We start from the raw sequence: 18,709 nt of genomic DNA, 5'->3' as shown, positions 1-18,709 counted from the left end.
TTTTGTATGTCCAGAACTGAATAGGAAAACTTGTGTTCTCTCTGTGGGTAGATCATAAGTTTTAACTTTGTTCTGTTAGAATCTGCTTTTTTATTAACTGAAAGTAGTTCCGTTGTTTACTAAACATGTGAACCCCTAAAAAGACTTACACTGCAAATTGGATGATCTTAGTGCAAGCTGCTGCCTCAAGGTGGGAAAGCCAATAATAAACATGCAATGAAATTAATACATACAACCTAATCATTCAGATACAATGAGAGAAAGTGGAGGCAAACTGCAGTCTTATAAGAGAAGCTTTTTTCATATTAATGAGTTTCCATTTGCCAATAATTCTGTCATTTGTAACTTGAATCATTCATCACCCCTGCAAATGGTTCTTTCAAGACATTATTTGCAATTTTGTCTTGTGTTTTTGTCCTTGATGTTGTGAAAATGACCGTCTACTGTTACAGGAATGAAAAGAGATCTCATTCAAACATCTTTTGTGTTTCCACTTTCAGTGAAAAATGTTTTTCAAACCTGCAGCTGGTTATTTCTGCAGGAGTTCCCACTTACATTCAGGTTTGATTGACATTTTGAAATGGCAGCTTTTCATGAAAAGCTGTTAACTTGTAGAATTTGGTTATGGTACTAAGACAGACTGACTTTGTTCTACTGTTGGGGCCTGTCCAACCTAAACACAACCCTGCATCTGAATTTAATAGTGTTACTCAGCACAGGGAGTGCGAGCTTTTTTCTTTTTTCATTTTTCTTTTCTGTTTCTTTAACACTGTTGCTTCTGATATGTTTTTGAACCTGACCTGATAAGTACTCATCCTGATAGCTTCTCTGTCAGTAATTGGATTAATTAGCAGTCCCCTTTTTCCCTCTCCTGGGCTAGCTAGGAGAAGCCAGGTTGTATTATCATTTCGGTGATGGAATATATTTTCATTTTACATGATGAAAATAAGTGGAACATGTTTTTTAATGACTGTACAAATACTGCAATGTCTGTCTTAAGATACGGATTACTAACTGCAGCTTTATTATTATTTATTTTTGAAATTTTGGGTATGAGGAAAAGCTTATGGTATGAACAATTTTTCTAAGCATTGATTACTGATGTAATTTCTAGTCAAAAACTGAGAAAGCAGTGCATAACACAAATACTCGGCTGTTGACTTTACTGAGTTGGTCTTTAATATTATGCCAGAATGTTGAAAGTAGGAAAGAGAGAGACATTATGCAAAATCAGTTTCCCTGAGTGTTTCTTGCCAAGCTTCTAAATAAGGATATGAAGTACCCATATACATTAGCTGAGAAGGAAGAGGAGTATTTTTAACTTTGAAAGAGATTATTATTTATGTGAGGGAATTGAAAAAAGTAGAGATGGAAGCATCTCAGCATCTGTTCCTGGATGGATGGCTTTACTTGAGTGTGAGAAGTAGAACACGGGAAAATATTAGTGGTCTTCCACACGTTAGCTGTACAGTCCTGTAAAAGTAAATTTGTGTGATTTGTATTTGGGAGCATTTAAATCTTGTTTTCTAAAGATGTGAATGATAGTGCAATTGATTACAAGTAATTGTAAGTTGTTGAGCTGCTGATAGATTAAAAATACATTCTTTTCTATGTACCATAGTTAGAATTTCTGATGAGCTGTTGTTTTTACTGCTTAATTGCTTTTATAAAACCTTCTCTACAGATTTGCACCTGCCCGTGGTGATACACAAATTGATATGTTCATCCAACCCTATGCCACTGTAGTTTGTTTAGTTGCTGGGGTGGTAATGTGGAATATGTCCTACTTATTCTCCTGGGATATTTGTGATCTGGCACTGGTACAGCCACTTTTCAGTTAATATTAAAAACCATGGGACTTCTTGTGGTGAAATAAAATATGATTTGCTTCATCCTTTTCTTTGAAAGGATCTAAACGAAGTGAAAGTGAATGTTTTCTCAGGTGCCTGTTCTGTAGCTTCTAAATTTTAAAATGAATTTTTGAGCCCCAACCAGAAGATAAACTTTGTTGATGCATCAATATTTACAGTTCTCTTCTGTAATTTTGTGTGAATGCTTGTGAGCTTCATGTGAATGTTCAAAGTAAAAGCATTCTAGTTGCCACCTAGACATTACTCTTAAGAGCTGATGTATGCCACCACTCTTTCCTGCAAGCAAAGGCAGGATGCATGGGTACAAGCTTTTTGGTGTACCCTTAAGGTCACTGTGAAATAGTAGACCAATTGAATTAAATGGCAAACTGCCCACTGACTTCAAATGGAGCCAGAATTTTGCCCTTTATCTCTATCAAGCCCTAAGGGCAAGCAGATTTCATTCTTAAACAGCCCCGATGTGGAAATGCTTCAAAGGAAAGTTGAGCTGTTGTGAAGTTGGACCCAAACAGTGCAAAATGCAGAGGGAAGTACTGGGACCTTGAACTGCACTTGGAAATACGGGGGCTACAGGGAAATGCCTACTGTCCCATTGGATGCAGTGGAACACGATTACCCATTTGAAATGCTGTCTGCCATGTCATTTGCTGTAGGAACACATTCTCTTCATGTGTTACTGACTGCAAATAAGCATTTTCCATGCAAAAAGAATTAGGAGAATACAGGGAACAGGTAATACTGACCAAGATGCTGTTGCTTCACATTATTCCCATGCATAGTAACACAGGTTGGATTTTTCTTATAACTCCTTAGCAATGCGACTTAACATTTAAAATAAGTTGGTTTTCTATTTAATTGCATATTTAATGGCAACTTTTTCTGGTATTCCTTCTTTAGCAATCTGTGGTAAATTTTCAGTAATGTGTATGGCCATTTCATGTGACTTTTTTGTTAAAGAAGAGTGTGTTAAGACAGAATGCTTATCAAATTAAGGACTGAAACACTAGTGATTCGCAATCACAGCCATCATGGCTTGCAAGTTAGAATTTTAATGGAAAGCATTAGTTTCAGCCAGGTAAGCATACATTTACATTTAGGGTCTTCAAACTCATTTGTTTTACGAGAACAACTGTTGTTCTTATTTGTAGTAGTTTAAGCACTGCATGTTATTATTACAGAGCAAAAATAAAAATTCTTTGGTGATCCTGGACTTTTTCCGGGGTTGACACATTTGTCTGGGCGGAGGAATTAAGTAGCCTCGTAGCACCTCTTTTTTTGGTTTTCCTCTAATTAATTGTTTGAAGTGATGGTACTTTATTTCAATTTTACTTCCCCAACTTGTATAGAAGCATGCTGTGAACGAAAATTCTCGTACCTGTTTGCTTCCTTAAGAATAGCAAAAATTTAGACATTGCAAAACCTCAGAGTGGGTGGGTTGATAATCTGGACAGTCTTTGTACATATTAAACCCTTCCCCATCTGTTTGAGTATTTTTTTCTCCCGCCTTTATTCCTGCTGTATAGTTATCCTTCATTTTATTTTAATTTGTCTGATGGATGTAATAAACTAGAGGGGGGAAGTAAAGGAAATGTTATTTTTGTTACGTCCTCTTAAATTTCTGTCTCTGTGGTGAAAGAAGTCAGTGTTAAATCCATTTATTCCTAAATTACAGATAAAGGCTACTTTTAACCTAATTAAGGCTATTCTGAAGCAATGTTCCTGATCGTGCTGTCACTCTTTTAAGTTGTCAGGGACCTCTTCCTCTCTTAAATGCTTCCATCTACGGTGCTGTAGTAAAGCTGTGCTGATGGATGTTATGTATATATGTTATGATGAATATGTGAGGGATATCTCAGGAAAATCTGGTCCTGCAATAGCTTTTCCTTGCTTACCCAAGGACCATTGTTAGAAGTACTTTTTTCTGAGTAGTGCTGTTACAGAACCCAAGCATTTTGCTGGAAGATCTTATAAGCGTGGTTAAGAAGGGTCATGGTGCAATTATTGGCTTGAACTGTGTGCAAAATAGTATATCCATGGTCTTTATTTTCATAGCATTCCTTCCCTCTATGTGCATGTCATTAGAGTGTCTTTCTCTTTTATCACATCCTGAGATCTGATCCAGCATTGCTATTAGTAGGTACCGTATAATTTCCCAGCTCTATTTAAGAAGGAATTATGCTTCTTCCACAATCTTTTCAGAAAAGCTAGTGTCCCCAGTAAATGGCATAGCTTAGAGTGTTGTTGAGATTAGCTTTTTCAGGGCTTTGGAAAGTAGTTTGCTAAGGCTTCCCTCTCTTGGACTGTCTGCATCCTGAGTGAGATAACTTTCAGAATGTGTTTTTTTTCCATGAGTGTGTTTTTGCCTGTTTTTCTTGTCGCATAACTAGGAAAAATAGAAAATATATTAATATATAAACCCTTTAAAGATATTAATACTTTCTGAAACATTTGAACCAGTTGAAAATAAGAATAAATTCTAGGCAAATGCAATAGTCTTTTGAAAATGGCAGCATGAATTTAGATGTCTAGTATCTGAAGAGACAGTAGACTGGAACTGTTGTATTTACAACACTATTGATAATGCTCTAAAGATGCAGCTCTCCAAGAGAACTCTTTCACTGACTGTGACTTAAAGACAGAATTTCAGATGAAGAAAATGCATATTTTAACACAATGAGGTGCAGCGTGTGCAGATGGAAAAAGGAAGAAATTAAACTTTCTTGAAAAACCTCAGGAGATATCCATTTATTTCCTGAACCTTTAGAATTGAATGATGGAGAAGACTGAGAGTACTTGAGGAACATATCTGTGCATAAGGCATAATAAAGAACATCAGTTCTATGTTCCAAGTAAAAATTTCAAAATGGCTGCTGTGGCAAGAAGCATTTTATCTTCTGTTGAGAAGCAATTATTTCTCTCATTTGATGAGGCATCATCTGTGTGCATGTATGTGCAATTCTTTCTTCGTTTTCCTAACTTACCTATTTTTCAATATACTTTGGACCAGTTTTCCATACCTCATACTTGAGGCCTTTGCTATGCATATAGCTTGAACCACTAAGATGTTTGTTTCTTTTAGATGTGTACATGAAATAATGAAAATGTGTTCCTCATAAATCCTACCTAACTTGAAAGAAAAAAACCAAAACAAAACAGCAGAAACAAACAAAGAAAAAACCCCACCAACCTCCAAATCAAAGTACAAGCCATTTAAAATTTTTTTACATACTTTTTTTGTTTTACCAAGATAGTGTCTTAGGAATACACTTGACTGAAACAGTGTTGGAGGCATTTGTCCTATTTGGTTGTACATGTGAGGTGGGCTAGTTGATGTTGCTAGAAGTTAAGAGCAACAGAAGAACCTGGGAATCAGTTTTTGAAGACACTTTCCCCACTCCTAGGATTTGACTTAGTATTAAATAGTTTTGTTTTCCAACTTCTTGTCCAGACCTTAAATCTGAGGGGACAGATCTGTTAGTCTGAGGGGACAGCATAGTTGCATCCAAGTCTTGATTTCTACTTGAAAATAACTTATGAAAGAGGGCAGACTAATTTTTATCCATGAACTGATGTTATGTCTTCCTCTGGAAGAGGATATGACAGATTGAGTTACAGCACTTTTTTTACTCCTACTGTAATAAATAAGACAATGGTTTGATGAGAAATGATTTTTAGCTCTAAATATCCTTTACTTTAGAAACTGTATTTTAATTGTTTTGTACTGATACATGGAGAGCTGAAAACCAAGATTAAAAAAAACATTTGTAAGCTGTCCCTGGTCCAAGCAATCAGCAAACACAGTGATCAATGCATGAACATCATAAAATATTGGAGAAGCAAAATGTGTACTGTTCGCTTCTGGGTAATGATGCTTGGGTTGTAGTCAGGAAATGAAGAATTGTGATCCTTTCTGGTTCATTTACTTCTATTTTCGTTTCAGAGAAATCACTAAGTTCTTCTGGGTTTGATTTGTCATCTGTGAGACTGGGACTGTTTTCAGGTACCTGTATTGAAGTAGTATGAAGTTTAAAGGTTCTGGAATATGTGTGTGACTGTGGCAGGGGAGGTTATTACTATTCTAATTTTAGAATAGCCTAGCAAAACCAAAACTGTTTCTGTAAGGAAATATCTCCCAGAAGTTCTGTCACCTACAGGTCAAAGTAGTCAGAGTAAAGTACACCAAAACCAAAAGTCACCACTTAGTATCTCTGCAGTACGAGGTATGCATTTTCTGCCACTCAAAGTTTGGAAGAAGTTGACTTCTGATGTTTTATGAAGTGACTTCAGAAAATCTGAGAATGCACTACTCTAACATGCAGATTTTCTAGACTCTTAGGAGCTACATTTCCCTCTTCAAATTCTTGACTGCCTGTGTTTTTAAAGTAAAAAATAGAGTGGTTTTCTTAAGCTTTTTGTTTAATGGACCTTTATACTTTTGTCTTCCTCAAACTTTTTTTTGTGTTTGCAATCATATGGAAAGCTAATTGTTATTCTAAGTGCACTATTCTATCTACCATGGATTGTGGGATTGCCTTTGGATGCAGGAATTGCCTTTGAACCTTGGGTGGTATGCACCAAATCTTCGTGTGGCCAAGACTCTCATCCGCTGTTATATCTCAGTCTGAGATAAATTTGCAGTTTGGGAATGGCATTAGCTGTCCCTGTAACCTCCTTTTGCAGAAGAGGGGTGATGTTGCTTGGGCCAAAGTTAGTGATGACGAGGTCTCAAGGCAAGCTGTCTTCTCCTTCACAACAGTACTTGAATTAGCTCCACTCTTTGCATCAACTTTCCCAGCCATGTGCTTTAGAACTCACTACAAGACTTGCACTTGAGCTTCTTTGCCAACCTTTGTGTGTTCCAGAAGAGGAAGATTGGCCATAGCTGATCTAAGGTGTTTCAGCTATCCAATTTTCTATCAGAGCAGCTGCTAACTTGTGTGAGGATTCATCAAAAGCTTGATGCCCTAATCTAGGTTATTTAGAATAACTGTCTTTTGGTGTTCTTAAAATACAAATTCACTACAAAAAGGAAAACCCAATAACAATTTATTGTTTCATATTTTAAAATTCTGTATTATTTTAGTTTAACTAATAATTTGCTGAAGCCGACACACATTGAACCATCCTGTCTAATATTTGATTGATCCATCTGCTACCTCATCTCTTCACTCCCAGTGCTACAAAGCACAGATAAAACTGCTACTCAGCTTCTGTCCTTAATCAACATAAAGGAACATCAGCCAGTGATTACAGTGGAGCCTTGATTCTGGAAATCCTAAATCATCTGCAAGTGGTGAGAGGCAGATATCAGCACTAAAAAATCAGAGGTGATTTTAGTTCTCCTCTTGCTCAGTGATATACTGGCTTGGAATTGTATATGTTTGTACAAATAGAGAACTCTATTCCCCCTACTTACAAATGTTATTAAAACTGAGGCAGTAGTTGCTTTTTGGACAAAACGTTTTTATAGTTAGAATTCGTAGTGATACCTGATTTTAAAATAATGTTTTTCGGAGTTTCTAGAGTATTAGGTCTTAAGTTTTTTAATACTTCATTTCTAACTTTATTATTGTGTTTCTCCAAGCTTGCCTAAAACTTAAATAAAGTTTTAGATCAATTATGAAATAAAAGATTTTTTCAAGGGAAATAGAGGTCAGTTTTTAAAATTAATGATTCTGTGATCAGATTACAGATTTACAATGCATATATTCATATATGCAATAGGTAAAAGCTCTGACTTGGTAAGTATCTTGTAAACTTTATAAGTTCGTAATAGTAATGCAGTTATTATTTACAGACTTTACATTAGAGTATGCCTAAGAAAACTTTGTTCTAAACCTTTCTCCTAAATTTGTTGCACTACAAAATTATGTATTATTTTACACATTTGCAAATTCTGTGTTTATTTAATGTTTTAAAGAAGCCTGCTGAAGGAATTTCCAGATCTTGAATATAAGTAAAAGAACTATGTTATAGGGGCACAAATCACAGTTTTAGTCAGGAATACTGGTAAAATAAGTGTTCTTTGATTTGTGCTTTTTGCCTTCTACCTGCTGAGGTCTTATTTATTTGAATAAAAATTTGTCTGTTGCAAGAGTACTCAATTGCTGGTTTTATATATGGGGTAGTTCATGTAGTGTTCTAGTTTTTGCCATTCTACTGTCTCATTTTGATTTGTCACTTTTTATATTATGCTAATTACATTAGCAGTAACAATCATATACTGTCAATGATGATGGTGGTTCTGAAAGGTTGCTTGGTTTTGAGAATGACAGAAATGTTTGTGTTCTTGTTCACTTGTAAAAATTGTCATTGAGAACATTTTAATGCAACATTAGCTAACACGTTAGCACAGCTAATTTATTATTGAGACCTGTCAACTTTTCAACCTCCTATGTGCAAACACTTTGTTAGTGCTATATATGTAACAGGAAAAGTGCTAAATACATTTTTAATGCAAATTTTGCTAAGCACAGGGCAGAACACATTTCTGAAAAGTCATAAGCTTACTATATCATAGTGATTTTTTTGTAAGTTGCTTACTTACTCTTTTTCTTTTAATATACTTGTTGTTATATGTGAGTGGTGCTGAAATTGCTTTCATTTATCAAAGATGTGAATGACACAATGGATTCTTATGTGCTCTGCCTGTCAAATCCATAACTACTGCTAACTGAGTTAACTTCTGTTTTTCCACATGTTTCCTGGTTTTCTGTCAGCTTTCAGTCTTCCACGGGTCATTCAGTAAACACTACTCTGAGTGACTTTTTTGAGTTGCCATATGTCAATCACACTTATTTTCTCTGCTTTTTAGTAAGCAGAGAAAATAAGCTTGCTTTATTTGGGTTTGGCTGTCTTCTGCAGGGCAGTGTCTTGCGTTTTCTTTCATTCCTAGCTCATTTTTGCTTTTAGCTAGGCTATGGAAGAGCTTGGGAATCAAGCAGGAAGGAGTGTCTGATCAAAGTAAAGGAGGAGTCAAATAGAAGAGAGGGAGATAGTAGCAGGATTTGAAAGAGTTCTTTAAGCATATTCAATTTGAGGTATTCTGCTTAAAAAAAGGTGGGGACCGGCATTGGGATTGAGCCCCTCAAAGAGTTGAATTACTTTAAAGCTTTTTACAGCAAGCATTTTCAAAAGGTGGTATCACCTTAAATAATTTTTTTTTCTTAATTGTGTCTTGATTATTTCTATATAATTAGTAATTCTATGGGATATGGGACTAAAAAACTATTAAATGTAATTTTTTGGCATCTACATTTTTTCCTAATGAGGGAATGGATGTGTCATTGTATTAGATATATTCTCAGTGCATTGCTGATATGAGTAACCTGATGTAGCAGTTGATAAGTGTGTATACTAAATTTGAGAAAGCCAGTGAGAGCAAGAGGTTTCTTATATGAGACAGCTAGGATACAATAAAATATGCATCAGCTATACTAATCTTTCCTTTATATAAATTACCCTTAAAAGAATTTGGTTTTTGTTGTTGTTTTTAATAATAATTCAAGTACCACATTCCTCATTAGAGATGGAGGAGAGGAACCCCAACATGTCTTCAGTAGAGCTGAAAGAAGCATGTGTATTTATGTAGCCTCTTGCTAAGCTTCTCATATCCCCTGGGGACTCCCTTTGCTCTGAGTAAGGCTGGTGGGAATGCTATATCCAGGAGCTGCTGTTCCTCACCCTTCTGCTGCAGGTTGATGCATGGTCACTGACTGCAGACTAAACAAAACTCCCACAGATGACCACACTCACCTGGGCTTTGTAACTTCTATCTTCTCCCCTCTGTTAGTGCAATCTTTCTTTTTTTCCTTCTCTTATTCTTCAGGAAAATCTTCAACTGAATGTGTTGCCTTTCAATCATGTGATCTATGAAGCTCCACTCCTGATGGTCCTTGATGTATCTTTCTGCAGCCCTGCAGGATATCCCCTATGTTTGTAGAGCTTTAAGAGCCCCAAAATACATGGTTGGATTGAAAATGAAATGCAAGGCTTTCCACCTATAGTAATTTGGATTTTTATCTTTGCTATTTATTGGCAAAAGTGTCCCTCTGAAATCTCCAGGAATTATGTAGTTGATTATAATTGAAATTTGTATTGCTGCTTCTTAGTCACATAATAATATGCACTGGAGAAAACTTGTTCCTGCTTTGGAAGGAGAAAGATGTTTTTGGGTATACATCATTTCCTGCTAACTTGCTCATGTCACAGAAGAAGCTAACGTTAGAAATAAGATGTGTCAGTGATGGGACTGAATTTGTGTAACAAGCTTGGCAGTATTACTGCTTCTCTTAGGACACAAGCACAAATAAATCTAAGATGAATTCCAGCAATTTGCAAGTGACTCAAAGCATTTACATGATAAACTGGTGGATTTTTGTTTTCTTACTTTTTTAAATGTTAGAGCTTAAGACTTTGATTTTGTTTTTATCATTTTCTTTGAAAATCTAAATCCATTTCTTTCTCCTGGGATATTTCAGTAATAGTAATATGCTGTTAAAATAAACAGAATTTGGATTTTTGCAACAAGAAGTAAATCAGAGTTAAGTATATAGGATAACAATATATCCTATAACAATATAACATTTGGAGAAACCACAAATAATCTTCAAAAGGAATTCAAAAGAAGTTAGATCCTTTTATCAAACATCAGAAGGTAAGCTTATTTTCTTAGACTCTAGCTGGAAGGGATTTTCCAGAGGATGTTAGAGATGAAAACCCCGATCCTGAACTTTCCGACTTTTTCACCTGACACGTAAGGCACATTTTCATTTTTTTCCTAATTCTGGACATGAAAAGATGCTTTTCCTTAGACTATTTCTGTTACTCTAGTCCTGCTGTACTTAAGGGTTTATTATGAATGCATTCTACTTTTGTGGTTTCACAAGAACTTGAAATGAAGCTGATTGTATATAGGTTACAGTATTAGTAATGTTTTTCCATTTTTTAAATTTTGAAACACATTGCCATGGATTGAATCTCTGTAAAATAATATAGTTTTAAACTTTGCTTAGGATGTGTTTTCCCACCTAATTTCTCTTTCAGTAAAAGTCATTGAGTTTGCACTCTGAGAGTTATGAGAGTTAGGCCACTCTTTAAAGAAAAAGTAGTATTTTCAAGAGGCATGTTGTCTGGTCGCACATGCCAATATTAAAATTCATGGATACAGAAGTTAATAGTAGGTACCAACAAAATAATGTTTTATGAAGTGTTAGAAGTCTTTCAGGACTCAATCAGACAGGAAAAAAAAGGTTAAATTGCATTTGCTTCATTGAAGGCTGACTTTTGAATTCAAAGGACAAGTGAGGTATAACTTGATCAAGACCCAAAATAGATTGTCTGGCACACTGCTCAGTCTTATTTAGAATGAATATTGATCTTGTTATAGTACTGTAAGGCTGAGTCTGGGTCAAGAACCTGCAGGTTGCTGCTCAGACTTGAGAACTCATCCCCTCCCCACTGCTTTCTAACCAGCATCATTAGGTCATGTCTGCACTACATTTGTAGGCACTGCAGGGTACAAATAATTCCTGCTTGACTGTGTTGGAAGGTGCCTTGCTTGGCTCTTGGGCATTTTAAAGTAATAATGACGCACAGACTGATTATGTTGATGTGTACTAATGTTTGTAAATGGAAAATAATTATTTCAGAATTGCTGTGCATTGCAGTAGAATTTTAAGCTGTTTGAATTTGTCTTTCAGATACATATGCAATCATACCATCCTTCATGAAATTATGATTTTGTAGGGAACCAGGAAAACATTACTGAATGCATTTTAATTATGTGTATTATTTTTAGTGTTGTTTGGAGGTTTAGTATTGTGGGGGTTTTCTGGAGTTACCAAAGGTAAAGAGCTTGGAGTTGTAATTTACTTGTATGTAAAAGCTTCCCCTTCTAGTCTAACACTGGTAATCCAGTTTTCAGGCAAAGTTAGTGTGCTGGTCCACCATCCATGGACATTAGCACATTGCTGAGTACAACCTCCAAGCTCTGTGTGAGCACTGGCTCTTTGACTTGATAGATTTGCCATGCTGATGACAGATGTATTTTTACAGTGTCTGTACTGGTGCACTGCTAGAAATAACTGAGCTGAGAGGCTGATTAAAATACCACCTTCCTTGTGTGTACATCAACAGGTTTTCGAAACTGCAAAAGGGATTTCAGTTACAGTTGAGGGAGCATCTCAAGGAACAGATAGGTTTTAGTAATGTTAATTATTTCCAGTATGTGTTTGTAACTCTTGAAACTGAGTGAAACAACAATCCTTGTTCTCTGCTACATACCATATGGTGAGAAAAGATAGCTGACGTATTGGGACATAATGATAGAACAGAACCATCATGTGCATAGTAGGCAGATGTTCTTAAACACTGTTCTTCGGGGTAAACATTTTGTGTGATTGATTAAATTATATGAAATGAAGTTATATTGATTGTTAGCTTTTTTTTGTATGGATTTGCAGAATGGTTGCTTTGAAGTGTGTGGTATTTTTTCTGATTATTTTAATAAGTTGGCCATGGACTAATCTGAGCAGTAATTGTGACCAGAGATCTAAATAGCTGCCCTTGATTTTCTTCCATGTTCATGAATATAAGTTATATTTGGGATACTCTTTATAAAAATATTTGAGACATGTAATGTTTGAATTTCATTTACTGATTGATAGTTCTTTACTGTTGCAGTTTCAATTAATCAAGTGATTTTCTGCATCATGTTCCCTGGTGCACTTGGTGACTCCTTAGAAAACAAATACTGAAATATGTTTACTGTTCCTGATACTTCTTAGGACAGATTAGTTTCTATAGTCCTCCCCACAAACAGCTCAAGCCAAACAAATGTATAAGTTCTTGCTAATACTATCTGTGAAACAAGGTGGCTTTGTTTTCTGGACAGTGATGATAAACAAAAAGTTTGCAGTTTTGCACTGGACATCCCACAGTTTGTGGCAAGCTCTTTACTTCTGCTGGCCTTAGTTTCCATAAATTGGGAGTATCGATCCTTTTAGAGATCGTCATATAAAATTAAGTCTTCAGATCTACTGTTACAGTAAATATTTTAATGGCAGCCATTTCTGAGTGTCGTTTAAGTAAAACTTTGTATTTGGCCAGTAAATTCAAGATGATGTTTGAACATCACACCAAAGAACGTTCTCCTACTTATTAGACATAGCTGTGATGGCACCTTGTGTGCTTGGCTCTGAGCTTAAAGGCTCTGCTGAACAGTTTTAGCAGGGACACCCTCATTCATTGGGGTGTATTCAGAGTCAGTGCTATTATGAAGGTGTCTTATTTAGAAGGATTTGCAGGGATCAGCTGATGCACTGATCAGTGGTATGTGAAGGGGTTGTCAGTGACTCTGCAACATCAAATTCTGCATAACCTCACTTTGAAAGCAGCCTGGAATTTTAGACTTGGGCTTTACTGGTGTAGGTTTTATTCTGATGCACTTAATGCAGCAGTTCATGATTTCTGTCTTTACAAACCTATTGTAGGGAGTGAGGAGCAGGGTATACGTGTGTTTCTAGTGTCTGACTCATTTGATACCACCCCAGTGCATATAAATAGCACACAGAATTAATTATATAGCATCATCTAACCTCTGATATTTGAGAAGATCAGTGAAACTGTTGAAAGAGTGGAAAATATACCCTACTTTAAACCTTTCTGAAGTGTAACCTTTGGGAAGCAGGAAATCTTGGCAATGATATTGATATAATAATGTTTATAACTACTTTTAGAAACTAAATGTGTAACACTTCTCTGTGCCTTGAGTGTAAAGAGGGGTGTAAAAATGTCTTCATTATAGCCAAGGGAAGCTTTGATGATCAGTAGCTGCATCTTGGGAGGCAGGTTTGCCATCTGGAAGGTTTTCCTGGCTTTTACAACTTAACATCATTCAATGTATGTTATTCAGTGAGGTACTGGAAGCTTAGGGATTGTTTAATGCTGATCCTGTTCTGTCACATCTGCCTGTTCACTTGATCTGTGCCTTCCCGTACGTGCTGGGATGGCCATTCCCAGTCACGTGACTCTTGCGTGTTGGAGCAATAAAGAACAACTTGTGCATGTCTTGTTTTGGATTTTTTTAAATGATGTTTGTCAAACAGAAATAAAGTTAATATGCAAGTCATCTTTGAGAGACCTGAGAACTTTTTGTCTTCTTGGCAAGAGAAAAAGAGACAGTTAGGTATACTACGGGTTTTTTTCAAGATGTATTGTGTCTCATGAATTTTACACTAACTATAGAAATCAAAAATTCAGGTCTCTAGATAAATGTCAGTCGTGCATTTGAAAATGAGTTTCTGTGAGCACTGGCATTTCTTCCCTTAGCGAATATATTTTAGGATGCTTACCTTTGGATTGTGACAGATCCTTTCCTTGATTTTCAGGGAATATAGTAGACTGAATTACTATCTAGTTTCACTTTCTGCAGGCTGAAAATAAAGTTTCTGTTGAAACAAGTCTCTTCCAAAGAACTCCTTAAAAAGGTTAGACCAGATTGATGGATTTCCTTCTTTGCTACACCCTATGCTATAAGGCATTGTGGAAAATCATCATCATCATCTTAAGGAATGAATCTGAAACTTGGGGAAGCAGCAATCTACACTTCTCTTTGCCACAGGCTCTATATTCAGAACAGTTGTCTAGAACAAGTTTTTTTTAGAAGTGGTCAAGAACTGCTACAGTTAGTAGAATTTGTTGATCTAATTTATGAAACTGTATCATAATCAACTTGCAAGTACTTCGGAGTCAGTAGCCTTCCTAGAAGCAGAAGGAGATTGTCCTCTCCACTTTTTTTTCTCCTTATGCCTTCCTTCATCACAATGAACTTGGTTTTTTTAAATTAGAATCTTTATCTTCCAGTGAACCTCAAATAAAACGTTTAATGAAAAACCTAGCCCAGTATTTGGCAGCTGTACTTGGCAAAGAAAAGATGTGGGTGTTGTTTCTGAACATTTTATTTTGGTTCTTGTACTGTGTTGTATAAATGTATCCTTGCATGAGTGTGTGTGTGTGTGTGAGCTGGAAGCCTCTAGCTCTAGTATATTACATGGCTGATGCCAGGAGGAGGAGGGAATATAGTCCTCATTAAGGGAAACTATATTTTCAGTAAGTCAGAAAAATGAAACATAAGGAAACATAAGACTTCTTTTAAGGGTATGTTTTTTGTTTGTGTCTTTATTCAAAAAGAAGCTATTACATTGCAGTAGTGACGCCTTAAGTTTTTGTTTATTAAAAGGCCTTCAAAGGATACACCTTGGGCAGTACAAGAGCCTGGCCATGGCTACAGCCAAGATATATGCCAGGTCATGACTTTTCACAGTTTTATGTTTTGGTCCCTTTGTATAACTGGGGCCAATTGTCTAATTACAGCTTCAGGTTATGAAGTCCCATCCTCCAGTTTGCTCTCCTCAATTCACTATTGTTTATATTTTTGGAGCCTGAAGCTGCAACGGTGTCCTTGGTTCTCAGACTGGAAAAGGATTGTTTTGTCTAACTAAACTGTGAAGAGAACTTGCTAATGCTTTATATGAAGTTCAGACTTATATACTGATGCAGTACAGAATCTGGAAAATATGAAAGCTAAAACTTAAGGCATCAGCAGCAATACATTAGTAAGTAGAAACTGATGTTTGATCTGCCAAGTGTACAAGCAAGCTTTGTGGTTATGAGACCAAGGATGTGTGCAACTGCCAGTACTTATGCATCTACATGGTGTTTTGCATGCAAAATTAATATAGGAAGAGTAATACTGGCGAAATATGAGCTTTGTGCTTGTAAGTAACTTAATTATATATCACATCATGAAAATGCATCCCATTACCATCACCTGAAACAGGGAGCTATGAAATGCATTGCCTGAAGTTTTACAACTGCCTCAGTTATTAACCACTGCTTAATGAAATACCAGTGTTAGCAGATTGGGATTGATGCTATTGGCATGTTAAATTTAACAGTGAAATCTTTAAAAGATCTGAATGGCTTCGAATGTAAAACAAAGTAATGGATGAAGTGTTTGGTGCCTTGGCTTGGATCCAGCTTGATGTCCTAAATGAATGCATCATGAAACCACAACAGATCAACCCAGATTTACATGAGTGATGCAGAAGAGCCCTGAAGCTAAGCTAACATAGTGATTGAATTAGCTCCTGCATTTAGAGAGGCTTCTCCCTCCAGGTCAGACTTCTAAGCACTGATGGGCTTGTGTGGGGAACTCGCAGTTACAGACTGAAGTATGCCTACATTTGGGAGGAAAAGAAATCTTAGAGCTTCAGAACTTTTACCTTTGACAAGTGTGACTGATTTTTCTTTTAGGGGGGAAAGAGGGAAACACTGTGAACGTTTCCATTAGAGGTGCTTTGGTCAAGGGCCTGCCAATCTTCCCACAAATATCCATTCAAAATTTGAAACATTTTGTCGCCATGAGGTTGATAAGTACCTTATGTATTACTCACCTTCATACAGTACGTGGCTTTTTCTTTTAGTAAATAATAACTGTACTGTAGTGTGATGCTCATAAGTGGGACTATTTGGGAAATATCTGTGTGTACTGGTGCAAAATGTGATCTCTATTTGTAGTAAACTGATTTTATAGGTAAATAAATTTATGATTAAAGACAAGACATGGTAGTTGACCAGAAGCATTACTCTTTTTGAGTAATAATGTTTTTAGTGAAGTTTTGTTTTTACAAGATGCAGGGAAATAGTTATTAAAGAACAATACCGGGAAAAGAAGTGTCTTTATTCTAGAGATTTGTATCATGACGAAGATGTTTCAAAGAGATATTGGGGACCTTTAAAAACTGTGTTCTACAATTCATGTTTTTAACTGGTACCCTCACATAAGATTGTTAATTTCCAGCAGCTATTTTATTGATGTTAGTGCTATATGCTATATATAACCAGATATCTCCATTTTTGTTTCTCAGCATGATGTATCACAGACTTTGCTCAAAGCAACTCTGGATAGCGTGGTTGAAGAGTGTGTCAGCTTTGTAGGAGTTGATATTAACATCTGCTCAGAAATACTATTAAGGTGAGTGAAACATTTTCCTATTCCAGTAATTACATGGCTCTGGATCACAGAGTCTCTGTTTAGTCTGCCATCTGACTCAAGCTCAGCTGGAGCAAATGGTTCTTGTGTTAAACTTCCAATTACATAAAAATGACACAGTAAGACAGTATTTCACTGAATCATTAAGAGTCGGGTTTAAGGATATGTGTGATTCTCCAGGGTAAAACTATTCTTCAGAAAAAAACCAGATATTTAAAAAATTTGAGCCAACACTGCAATTTTAGAAAAACGTGATATAAGTAATATGTATTTTTACACGGAGAAAGGTATTTTCAAATGTACTTTGTCTCTTAGAAGGTATTTTTATAGGTACGTCTAAGTGAAACAGGTTGTAAAACTTTGGTAAGGAAAGGAGAAAAGGAAAGATTTAAGGGCAAACTTGAAAAATGTATCCCCTTTTTTACCGTTTTTTTTGTTAAATAGTTATGCAATGTTTACTTAAAGAATGTTCTGGACTTTATTTTTCATGAAAAAGGTTAGAAACTGAAAGCTCATTTTCTCTTGGGTGTGTAGAATTCAGTATTGTTCAGGCGACAGACTCTCAGAAGAGCAAAAGTATGCTGTCATCCTCCATAGTGGGTGGGAGGGGAAGGAAAAGAATGTCCATAATCCTTTGTCCATATTCTTCCATAATATTGCTGTCCATAATCAGTAATGACACTTACATTTGGTATGAAAGTTAAGAAAAATGCATTCTTGCTAGCTCTATGTTGTAATTTTTTAGCCCCTTAGAATCTTTCTTAAAAACATCTTTCCATATTTTGGAAGAAGCTCTCTTTCTATTCTTTTTGGTTTCCCACTTTCATGGTCTTTCTCTGCGCATCCAATCCCTAGCCAACATCTGGTTTCTTCTGTCTGATTTAGATAAGTTTTTAGGAAGAAAGAAATGCAAGGCAAAGTACCTAAATGACAAATGAAGCTTTCATTCATAGAATCAACAGAATAGAATCCTAGAAACGGCTACATTGTCCAACTTCAGCAGGAAGCATCAGCCTGAGATGCTACTGTGCCTCCACAAAATTGAATGTGGGATAACCCTGTCCAGACAGGGCTATAGGTGGTAACCACGTTGTGTATTTTGTGTGGTCTAATTAACTTGGCTTACAATTTTTTAAGTCTGCTGATGCATTAAGTTTCCTTCAAACATCCAGTGTTATGAGATTGTCACCCTAGCTAGATTGCAGCCTGAGCAGAGCTTTCTGTTTGTGGTTTCTGATGGATCAAATACGCTTCTTGAGGCATAGTACACAGGGAGGGGATGACAGTGCTAGAGTGTTTGTATTACTGCTGACTATTGTGCTTGAAAGACTTGAGATCATCAGTGGAAAATTCTGTCAACTGTGTAATGTTCATTTGTCAGTGTAAATTAGCTGGATTTCTCAATGTTTCTAAGAAATTTCTGAAGAAAATTCCATTCCTAATGATTAATATTCTGTCTCTGGCTAAAGGTGTGTCTCTCTAATTTCATTCTGAGCTTTCACCTTTGGACTATTTTTTAAACTTTTGCTTGAGAATGAGAATAATGGAAAGATTTTTTACATTTTTCCCTGAGATTTTATGACTCTTGCTGGGTTTGCTGGTGGTGTTTTTCTAGAATCAGTTCATGCTATTCCACTAACAGGTCACTCACTGCTGCTGCTGACTTAAAGCAATGGCATCTGATATATAGAGCCTAGTGGGTGACATTTCCTTCACTAGTGCCATGAGTAACTCCCCACGAGAGCTCTTTTCTCTCTTTTTGTGATTAACATACTCCACACAC

General features: G+C 36.2%; 1 protein-coding gene across 2 annotated transcripts in view; it reads left to right on the top strand.

Annotated features, from left to right (window-relative positions):
• SRBD1 (S1 RNA binding domain 1) overlaps positions 1-18,709 on the top strand; it is a 122,747-nt gene that overhangs the window by 87,436 nt on the left and 16,602 nt on the right. For both annotated transcript variants that reach the window (XM_014877278.2, XM_088161258.1), the window contains one exon: positions 16,802-16,908. In XM_014877278.2, coding sequence (XP_014732764.2) covers positions 16,802-16,908 — 107 coding nt within the window. The remainder of the gene's footprint in view (positions 1-16,801; positions 16,909-18,709) is intronic.

This window comes from Sturnus vulgaris, chromosome 3 (genome assembly GCF_052056855.1).
Source record: "Sturnus vulgaris isolate bStuVul1 chromosome 3, bStuVul1.hap1, whole genome shotgun sequence".
NCBI lineage: Eukaryota > Metazoa > Chordata > Aves > Passeriformes > Sturnidae > Sturnus > Sturnus vulgaris.
This window is presented reverse-complemented; position numbering and strand designations above follow the sequence as displayed.